The 11,051-nt window shown below is 41.8% G+C and overlaps 1 protein-coding gene across 3 annotated transcripts in view; it reads right to left on the reverse strand.

The window, feature by feature from the left end:
- Positions 1–7,455: 7,455 nt before the first annotated feature.
- EIF2AK3 (eukaryotic translation initiation factor 2 alpha kinase 3) overlaps positions 7,456–11,051 on the reverse strand; it is a 48,204-nt gene continuing 44,608 nt past the window's right edge. For all 3 annotated transcript variants that reach the window (XM_044447310.1, XM_044447308.1, XM_044447309.1), the window contains exons 16-17: positions 9,498–9,560; positions 7,456–8,492 (exon numbers count right to left, since the gene is read on the reverse strand). In XM_044447310.1, the coding sequence (XP_044303245.1) occupies positions 8,328–8,492; positions 9,498–9,560 (228 nt within the window). In that variant the 3' untranslated portion in view covers positions 7,456–8,327. The remainder of the gene's footprint in view (positions 8,493–9,497; positions 9,561–11,051) is intronic.

An 11,051-nucleotide genomic window follows, 5' to 3' on the forward strand; every position in this document is an offset into this window, starting at 1 on the left:
TCTCTCTGCTCCCCACAAGCCTTCCCCAGCCTCCTTTTATCCTCCTTCCCCCTGCGCAGTCCTTCCTACACCCTCTCCCAGGTGTTCCTCATTGCATTCAACCCACACTGCAGTGAGGCATCAGAGTTCTTCAGCTGCAGTTGATGCACCTCCCTATGAAGTCTCCCCTTGGGATAGGAAATGCCTTTGTTCTGTGAGTGGGGCCTGCCTTTCTCTTATCTGCTCACTGGACACCAAGGGGGAGGTGGCAAACCCCGATGACCTCTCACAGTTGGTCTTTGCATTATAGCCTCTGACTGCCTGTTCCACATTTTGCCTCGTTATTAATGCCATTCTATTGCTTCTTAGTTTGTCATTTCCAGTGTAAAACACTTTGTGTTTGTCTGACTAAGAATGTCCCATTCCAGTCCACTTGAGTTCTCTTACACCAAGTACTGCAATGTTTAAGCCATTCCATTTCTTATGTTATAGTTTCCAGTTTATCTTGATTCATACTTGTCACATTGCATGTTCCAGTTGTATGTGCTTTGCAAAACTGGACTTTCCTTTTACTTCTGTGCATTTCAGCCACTACACTTCCTTTTGACTTTGATCTAGTTGTGACATTAGTAACAGTTCTATTTCTACTTGTCCTTTGCTGTTCACAAGTAGCTAGTCAAGTGCCTGCTGAGTTGGGAGTCTCATTTTCTAGCATTATCTCTCGTTTCATTCTGGATTGTTTCAGCATATGGTTTTCAAGGTAAGAAAATTCAGGAATTCTTCACAGTACTAAGCAGAGTTAGCTTCAGCATCACTGCCATTATCTGTGAAAGATCTTCCACCAGTATTGTCTGCAACTAGTGCTGCTGTCCAGTACCTATTGTGAGTGCACTTGTCTCTGTCTTTGCAAAATAGATTGTTTATTGGTACTTCACAGCTACAAGATCAAGTAATGCCTCTGCACATACTAAGAATGGCTGTTGAATCCAAACCAGGGAGTTCTCCCCAAAACCCTTTCCTTTCAAGTAACTCTGGGGTGTCACCCTCTGGGTAGCTCCCACTGTTGTATAACCAGGTGGCTGTATCAACACAACCCCTACAACAGAGCAGTCTGTCTCTCCCATGGAGTCAGGGACTGGGCAAGGCAATGACTCTTTCTCTTCCACTTTTCTGATCCTCTCCCACCTATTCCAAGCCATTCACACCCTCCTGGTCAGCCTGAGAACCTTGGAGCAGCGACTTCAAAGGCACTTCAGAGACCAGTGCCTCCTCTCAAAGTTCCCATCTCTGCTGTCTCAAGGTCTTCTTCAAAGAGTCCCCATCCTGCTGACTTGCCAAGAGTGGCGATTGGATGTACTCACTGCAGCAGCTGCCCTTCAGAAGTTTCTCTGCTCCCATCACTATCAGCGATATCCATTCTCTTTTGATGATGTGTAAGCTGTCCTGAGATTTTTATATAATAGGACAGCATATAAAAGCATTTGATTAATAAATACTAAATAAATGTGCCCATTACTCCTGAAGAGAATGGATGAATCTTAGTCTGCTGTCTCAGCTTTGACCATTCTGCCTTGGGAGACCTTGTTAGGAGACCAGACTAGCAAGGGAGTCAGCTCTCCTGCTATCATGGCTCCCAGCCTCGCTGAGATTCTCAAATTACCACAATAACGTGTGTATCCATGTGGGGAAAGTGCTATACTTTAACCTAATAAATTCTGAAAATGGTGGGAGGGAGGATATGATTAAACATTTGCAACTTTCCTCTTCCACTCAAACACAGGTATGTGATGCCCACTAGTATGGATGCAGCACAGTAAATTATACACAGACTTAGTCAACTGCAATTCCACTGGTAGTTTGTAACAGAAAAGCAATAAATGAGTGAACTTGGAGTCCTTTCTGAAAGCACTTTTTGAAGGACTGCAATATGATAAAGACAGTGGAAATGAAATAAATGTTAAAATGCAATTGTCATATGAACTTATTCCAGCCACCAAAAAGCAGTACAAATCCAAAACTTTATGAATTTAACAGTACAAATCAAAGCAAAAGCTTCCAGACTTTGTTCATACTAGGACTTTGGGAAGGGAATTCCACCACTACTGAAACTAAGGGATCTCTAACTTGGATGCATGGCTTGTACAGTTAAGAAGATACCACCAAAATTACTATCTTCTCTCTCTCTTCCCACTCCCCCTCTCCAAAACAAAGGAACCCCTGGATGTCAGAATACATGGACAACTATAGTATTTTCTTGAGGAAGCTGACCTGGAAGTCTCAGAACCCTGTGTCATCTTTCTGCTCAGCAATAAAGCCCATAGGCCATCTCGCCTATGGGATACCCACACAGACTCCAATAGCAGTGAACACAGGACTTTGAAAATATACACAGATGCATGGCAGCTATAACAGTTATGGTACTTACTACAGCTGTTTCCCTAGATTGCTACATATTTTATTTTTGAAACTGAAGTAATGTAACATTTCACAATGCACAAAGCATTTAGAAAAAGAGATCTATGACCTCTCCCCATCAAGTCATGATGTTCTCTTTTTTTAAGCCTACAAATTTAGAATTGGACAATATAGGTCAGGCTTCACAGAACTAGGCTCAGAGGTGTTTATGCTGCTGGAAACAAGCTGATGCAGGAAAAGAGCAGCAGAGGTTTCCTGCCTTTAAGATTTGTTTCCTGAAGCCAACCTGGATCCACCTGATGGGCCATGTGGGAGGCTGAGTTCCATGAGCTTTTGCACTAATTGCACAGAGCACTCGCATTCTTATGAGTGTGTTCTCTCTGCTCAAATGGGTTCGGGTTTGTGTTTGTTAAGTAGCACTCTCTGCCATCAGCCTTGCCACACAGCAAAATACTTTTGAAATTAAGAGGGCTTTCCCAAGACAGATATGATGTAGGTGTTGTAAAGTAGATCTTCAGATTCCAGCTGTAATTCCTCAGAATTTAAAAGAGGCAAATGAAATCTGGCCTACTGGGTAGGACTTTCCTGCAGATTGGTATGCTAACCTATGTAAATGCTTTGAATGCTAAACGTGTTCTATAAATACTTAATTTTGTCCTGTCAAAATAAACATATTTTCTACTATTCAAAGCAAAATAATAGGAAGGGAAAGGAAGGGGTGGCCATTTATGGAAAGGCTTGTCTTGGTACTTATGGACACAATCTACCAGGAAGCTCTCTTACATAACCCATTGATATGAACAAGAGCTGGTCTCTTATGCATCTTCCATTCATGAAGCTTTCACGGGAGAAATTCCCAGTGGTTGGGTCTACAAGTTCAAGGCTTTTCCTGTCTTGCAATGCTGGAGTATTGTGTTCAGTTCTGGGCCCCTCATTACAAGAGGGATATAGCAAGGTTGGATTCAGTGCAGCAAAGGGCCACTAGGAAGGTGGCTGGTTCGCCGGGTAAGCCATATGAGGAGAGACCGAGGGTGCTGGGTCTTTTCAGCCTTGAGAGGAGGATACTCAGAGGGGACCTGTTAGCAACATACAGGTATGTGAGGGGGTGCCACTCAGATGTGGCTCATGACCATTTTTCCCCTGCAGTGGAGGGCAGGATGCGTTCCAATGGAGCAAAGCTCAGGGAACCAAGATTTAGGGTGGATGCCAGGACATACTTCCTAATGGTTAGGACCCTTAGGGTATGGAATGGGCTTCCACAGGAGGTGGTTGAGGCCCCATCATTGAGGGTGTTTAAGGATAGGCTGGACATGCACATGGCAGGGGCCGGGGGTTAGACTAGATGGCCAGGAGGCCCCTTCTGACTCACTCTGTTTCTGTTTTTATATTCTTATCTGAACTAGGCTAAAAGGTACAATATCAAGGTAGGTCCAGTAATCTAGGCCACTTGCAAAAGTGACATGGAACAGAAATAGAATGAGTCAACCATTCCTAGTTCTATTCAGCCATTATGGCTCATGCTGTTCATGAATTTGACTGATTTAAGGTCAGTGGCCATCACATATTGGCATAGGAAATTCCATAAGTTAACTATACATTGTGCAAAATAACGCTTCTATTTCCTATAGAAATAAAAGAACTTGGCATTCATTTCCACTGAGGAATCCATTATTTCTGCATCTGAAAGAACTTGGCCTCATTCGCCCAGTAATTTTCTTTCTCATCGTAGTCTACAAGCAACATAGGATGACAACCATGGAAATTTTGGTATGGGATTAATAAGTCCCAAAGACTTTTACATGCCACAGGCAATTGTTTATATTTTTTTTCTTATAAATATATTTTTGTATGCCACAGTTAGGTATAGATAATATTGTTTACCAGAGCAAAAGCAGAGCCTTTGTTCAAGTGCACACAGAGAACTTAGAATCAATAATCAACAGAATTCTTCAAGTTGTTGCATCTTTTCAATAAACAACTGACAAAAAAGTAAGGATTTGCTGCTGCATTATTTCACATAAGGCTCTGATGCTCTTTCATGGCTGGTTTGTCTTCTGCAATTAAATGTTCGGTTGTTGTCCCCTCCCCTTCATCTGACATGCTTCCATGAATTTTGCATCTTGCACTAACCAAGTCAATACTGTAGATAGGTCGACAACCCACTGTACCTGCCCCGCAACATCTCAGTTTCTGGACTACAGGAGTACCCAAATTGGGTCGCAAACAAAAATTTCATCAAATTCTTGACTCTGGTCGTTAACTCTGCATGGGGTGGCGACTGCAATCGCGGCCATCTCCCTACCCCGCTCCAATGATGGCTGTGATCATGCTGGGCGGGTTGGGTGGGGGGAGAAGGCAGAGATTGCGCCCGTCTTTCCTGCACAAGCGCGCCCGATTGTGCCCATCTTTCCTGCAGGAGCACAATGGGGATCTTGGCCATCTCCTCCCACCCAGTACAATCGTGCCCGCCTTTTCCCCTCCAGTGCGCCGGGATGACGGGCATGTGCAGGGATGAGGGACACAATCACAGTCAAGCTGGGGGTGGGTGGGGAGATGGCCATGCTTGTGCTCAGGGTGGGGAGGGGAGAGATGGCCGCAAACTTTGTCACTTTGCTTTACATTTTTTGATTTAAAAAGTAGTTACAGAATGGATTGACCTTATTTACATTGAACCGTATGCGGAAATTTAACTTGGTTCATGACCAGTTTGGGTCATGACCAGAGTCCTGGAACGGATTATGTTCAAGAGCCAAGGTACCACTGTCAACTCTCTTGGGCCTTTCTGAACAAAATCCATCTGAAATATCTGGCTCATACTAAATGTCATTTCTCCCAGGGAGCCCAAAGCCTTTCCCGCTGTTCCTTTTTTCATTCTTTCCCAACCTACCCCCCATGAAATGAGTGTGGGGCAGACAGAAAGAAACTGGTTGCAGAGAAAACAGTACTGTTTGATCAACAGTAGGTCATGTTTAACTTACCAGTGTTCGTAGTGCTTTAACAGACGTTTTGACCATTCTCAAAAGCTACTGTCCAGTTTAATAATTTTGATTCCTCCAGATGTAATAGCATGTGGCAGGAGAAATTAAGAAGTGGTAGGTTCATGTGAAGCCCTTTGGAAACTTTAACCATACACTGTGGTTAAATTTCACCTGTGCTTGACCAAAAATCAGGCACAACAGGGATTCTGTGCCCCCTCCTTCATCCTCTTCCTCATCACCTCAGTCCGTCCAGGGGACACTGCAGGAACACTGAGATGCTCCCTAAATAGCAGCAAGCCATTAGTGTGGGCCATGGCTTGACTTTAAAATAAACCCCTCTGTGAAATCCACACTTGGAAAAATGATGGCAGTGCAGGGCTACCTGAACACCCTTCAAAACTGCAGAGAATTTTTCTACACACCCAACCCTTAAAAAGTTAGCAGTGGGCTATAAAGTAGCAATTTGACATGAATGCAGTAACACAATGTGAATGTCAACTTGCCATTTAGTAGCTCACTGTTGTTTTAAAGTATTTTTAAAGGGTGTGCATGCGTAAAGCCCTAAGGATTTTGTAGTAGACTCCTTAGGGCTTTTGTGTGGGAGAGGGAGATCTGGCCTCATGCAATTCTCATTTTCCCAGGTATGAATAGCAGAGGCACAAAAACATCCTAACCCTCCCCAAGAACCTTCTCCCTGCTTCCAAACAAGATTCCCAGGTTGGGAGTGGGGTGTTAAGAAGTCCTAGCTGTCCCCTCCATTGCTTGATTTACCCTGCTCTTTCCCAGCTCTCCTCTGACAGCTTAACTTTGCAGTAATGGTTTGAAGTCTCTTTTGTCCTACAACTGTTTTAAGCAAGGGGAGGGTAAATTTTGGAAGCAGGTTCCACAGAAGGGGTGTTGCAGCTATGAAAGCTCTGCTTTGTCCCATCATAGCTGTGGCAACTGTACTGAAAGCAAATTTCAAATGAGCCTCTGGGAATATACAGAGGATGCATATGGGCCTTAAATGGGCCTTAAATGTACATAGCAGCATCCCAGTATTTGCCTGGAAGGAAAATCTGGCAACCAAAGCAGCTAGTAGAGAACACTTCCCTACTCCTATTGAGGTATGCTACCAGATTTTGCAGCATATTAAGTCTTCCAAAAACCAGACTACCATACCATCTGTCCACAAGCCTTCTTACAGTCCTGGAAGTCTTTGCTCTTTGCTTTCCCACATCAATATTACTATTGCCACAATTACTGGCAATAGTACTACTGTTACCTTATATATTGTTTCAAATTGACAATTTAGATGGGTTTGTAGGTAAGGAGCAAATAGGAAATGAACACAGAGTATGACCTGTACTCTCAAAAAACATGGAACTATTCACTTGTTCATCTGCTTAAATATCTAATAGAAAATGTAGAATGCATTCTGGGAACAAGCAGTTGAGAATTAGCCAAGAGATGAAGACCTTTCCAGTAAGAACAACAGGTTTTATTGATGGATTTCCTTTCAGGTGGCATTCAGAAGACATCATATGCAGTATTCTTAGTACACGACAGCGAAGAGCAGAATATATAAGATAGTATTAGCGTCAGTGTGGTGCAGTGGTTAGACTGCTGGACTGGGGACCTGGAAGATCCAGATTCTAGGCATATTAAGCCATGAAGCTCACTGAGTGACTTTGGGCCACTCATTCACTCACCCTTAACGTGTTGTGGGGATAAAGTGAAGTAGAAGAGGAACTATATAAACTGCCTTGAGTTTCTCACAAGAGGGAAAAAAGCAGGATATAAATGCAATGTGTGGTGGTGGTAGTCGTAATACATAGCAGCAGTAGTGAGAGGACCATGTGCATGCACTGGGATTTTTTTCAGCTTTCTCACTGCATTTCTTTGTATCTACCCAGAAAGTACTGATAAGGGTCTGCAATCATTTCAGAAGCTGTGTGCAATATGATGATGGTGAAGCAACATGTATATGTATGTGTGTGTAGTTCTGTCCCCACACATATCCAAAAGATCTTTGGATCCCTGGCACTGATAAGAGAGCTAAAATAAAACTGTTATACAATCTATAATTTTAAAAACAGCCATATCGAAATAAAAAGATTTTATTAAAGCAGACTTGAATGAAGTCACAGTAATTAAATGCACCTAACAATTGTTCCAAGTGCATGCTGTACACCACCAACCCAAAAGGATTGATCTTGCAATTTTATAAATAAAAATTAACATATTTACAGTGAGAACAGTAAGAAAAGGTGTTATTGAGCAATAACATCCTGTAAGAAATGCATGAGACTTGATTACTATGAGCTGGGAAGGTTATATTAAGTACTACATCACAGGAATTACAAAATATTATCATAAGCTTTGTTACAATGACAATTGGAACCCGTAATCAAACATTTTTTTAAACTGCTGAATCTTCTTCCACTTTCATCTAACATTTTTTCAATAATCTTGTATTACAAAGAAACATCACAATCTGCTCTAAAATGAGTAATAATGGCATCCTTATTGTGCAAGTTAGCCTCCAGGGACAAAATAGAAATTTATATTTTACCTTCCTTTAGGATCATCTTCATATGCTAAATTAATGTAATCAGGACCTATATATCAGGTTTAGAATTGTGCTATAAAAATACACGATTTAGTTCTATTTACATAGTAGCAATCCTTTCCCATTTCCTAGAAAATATTTACAAGATTCGAACATAAAAGTTGCTGAGAACTAAGACTATTATGTGAAAGTGATTCACTGGAAGAAGGCTGAACAGGTTAAATTCTTAGCTTCAGCCAATGATAATATGTCACAAATCTGACATATAAACCTCAGAATATTACTATTTCAGAGATGTTGCTTGATGTTAGATTCTCCTGCTTGAATGCTCGTGATGTTAGATTCTCTTGGTTCTGAGTCCTGTTCGGAATGTTCTTAATGGTTGTGCCAAATAATTTATTGAGCTATCTTGAATGCTTAATTCCCGATGTACTTATTGTTCTTGACCTCTGCCTGAGCACTGGTTTTGATGGGAATTCCAAGTCTTCAAATATAGGGTTTTCTATAATGACTGCAGCTTCTGGTCTTTCCATGGGACTTGGAGAAAGCATGTGCTTTACCATAGCATACTAAATGGAAAAAAATGCTGCATGTGATTTCAAACAATGAAAATGTTTCCAGTTATCCTCAGTGTCTAGGTAGCATTTGTTCACTACAAAGGAAATGTAAATCCCAGCCAATGTACAAAGTATTTATCTGCACATCAGACATTTTAACTCAGTGTAACCACAGTTTTAAGTGTAAAATATAGTGATTCAGCACATTTTAAGACCATATATTAGAGAATCTAGAGTCTGCTTCTCTTTCCTTCCCTTCCCCCTCCCCACACCCACACCACACCCAGTGAAAATTTCCCTTAGAATAGATTGCAATTAATATGGGTTTAGCCCTAGGGTTATAGTCTAAAGGTGTCTGATCTTGTTTTCTCTATTACTATTTGCCTGTGAAAATTACACAAGTTACTCTAAGGAGGATTAAAGAACGATGCAGGTGTAACTAAATCAAAAAACCTCCCTGGATCCTTCACTCACTCACTCACTCACTCATTCAATTTATATCCCACTCTTCCTCATAAAGAGACTCAGGTGACTAATTTATTCTGCAATTCTGGCCACTACACAGACTGAACTGTAAAAAGTACAGAGAAAACCAGTTGAGGTGAATCTGAGGGCTTTTTGTCTCCAGACATTAAGCAAACATGACAGTATGGCTGAGAAGGTGCTTAACATCTCCAGAGAAAGTTGCAACAGACTGTCAGTCACTTGGAAAAGTTTGGATAACTGTGGAAAAAGACCAAACAACTGGAGCCTGCCTAGCTTCACACCTGGCAAGCTCAATTCCAATCACCATCTCTTTCTCTCAACATTCTCCACAGATTTTTTTACATAACAACTGAGAGTGTTGGAGAAGTAAATACAGATACATATTTCTTCTATCTAGCAAGCAACCACTGGAAATTTGAAATATGACAAGAGAAACATGTTTTTTCTATAGTAAAGTAAACAAAATCCTACTTTTAGAAAAGCTGAAAACTAAAGCACAGCTCCAGAATGAGAAGCTAAATGTATACTCACCTCTTGGGTATATTTCTGAATGAACAGCGGGGGAAAGGTCAAGCTCCTGACTTCAGCCAGTGTCTGTAATTTAAAAAGTCTTTGCATTGAAATCTGAAACAGTGTTCTCCGTAATCAATGACATGCTTTAGCCTTAAGCACTATATTGTGCTCCTTCACATACAGAGGAAGAACTCAGTCCTTTTCACAATGTACAGAATATACTGCAGCCTCATACTAATAAGCTCCAGGTTTCTTGTTTCAGCATCCAACATGCAAGCTATTTTTGTTATTCATCCCACCACAGCTTGGTCTTTAGGTAGGGATGGGTCAGAACACTGCAGCTCCTTGTGCAACATAGTCCAACCTCCCATTGCAATGCTTTTTGGAATCTTTCAGGATATAGAAAAGTGATGAAAAATTATCACCATTTTCATCTGCACAGTTATATCAAATTGTTCCAGTTAAAAATTAGGTAAGATTTCTTAGTTCCTAGCTCTCATATAAAAGTTTAATTCAAGGAAACACTGCATGAAATGACATGGATGTTTCAGTCTTAATGCCTTAGTTATAAACAAAGTGAACAACTGAATGTCCACTGACAACCTTAATACTTCTGGAAGCTAGCATTCACTTCATAACACATAGTGTTTCCATCAGGGTTAGCCTAATTTCAGTATGCTATGCTCTGGTAATCTCTTACTGCAGTGCATTCCGCATGAAGCTACCCTTTACAGAAATGACAGCTTGTTCAAAATGTGGAAGCCAAAATACTAACCAGGACCAGAAAGTAGGAATGCATAGGACCAATTTTGGCCTGCATGCATTGGCTGCTTATATGGTTCTAAGTCAAGTTCAAGGAGCTGATTTTAAACTATAAAGTCATATAGAGCTTGGAACTGGAATACCTGATGGAATGCTCCTCCTAGCCACAATCTTCCAGGAGGAGGAGGCCCATTGCAGAAGGATTCTTCGCAGGGCTAAGGCTGATTATGAGCTGAGACTTGCCAAGAATATCAAGAGCAACAAAAAGGGCTTCTTTCAGTATGTAAATAGGAAGAGGAACGGGAGACAAGTGGTGGGACCACTAAAGAAGGAGGAAGGAGATCCAGTGACTGATATGAGGGAACAGGCACAGATGCCAAATGACTATTTTGCCTCTGTGTTCTCCCCAAAGCAGGATGGGGGAGATCCGCATAGGAGATTAGATGAGGCCGGGGACTTAGGGGCACAGATTAGAGTCACCCTCCCTTGAAGTTGAGAGGCTCCCCAGGGCATCGGACATTACAGAGGCGCCAGGTCCTGATGGGTTACACCTGAGAGTAGAGAATTGGCAGGGGTTCTCTCATGCCCACTGGCTTCCATTTTTGAGGCCTCGTGGAGAACGGGTGACGTTCCAGAGGACTGGAGGGTGGCATCAGTGGTCCCAATTTTCAAAAAGGGTAGTAGAAGGGACATGGGGAATTACAGACCAGTTAGCCTTACATCCATTGTAGGAAAAACAATGGAAAGGCTCATAATAGAGAGAGATCTAGTGATGCTAGATGGGGAAGGGAGGCTGACAGCCACACAACA

Source organism: Varanus komodoensis, unplaced genomic scaffold (assembly GCF_004798865.1).
Source record: "Varanus komodoensis strain SLA01 unplaced genomic scaffold, ASM479886v1 scaffold51, whole genome shotgun sequence".
Lineage (NCBI taxonomy): Eukaryota > Metazoa > Chordata > Lepidosauria > Squamata > Varanidae > Varanus > Varanus komodoensis.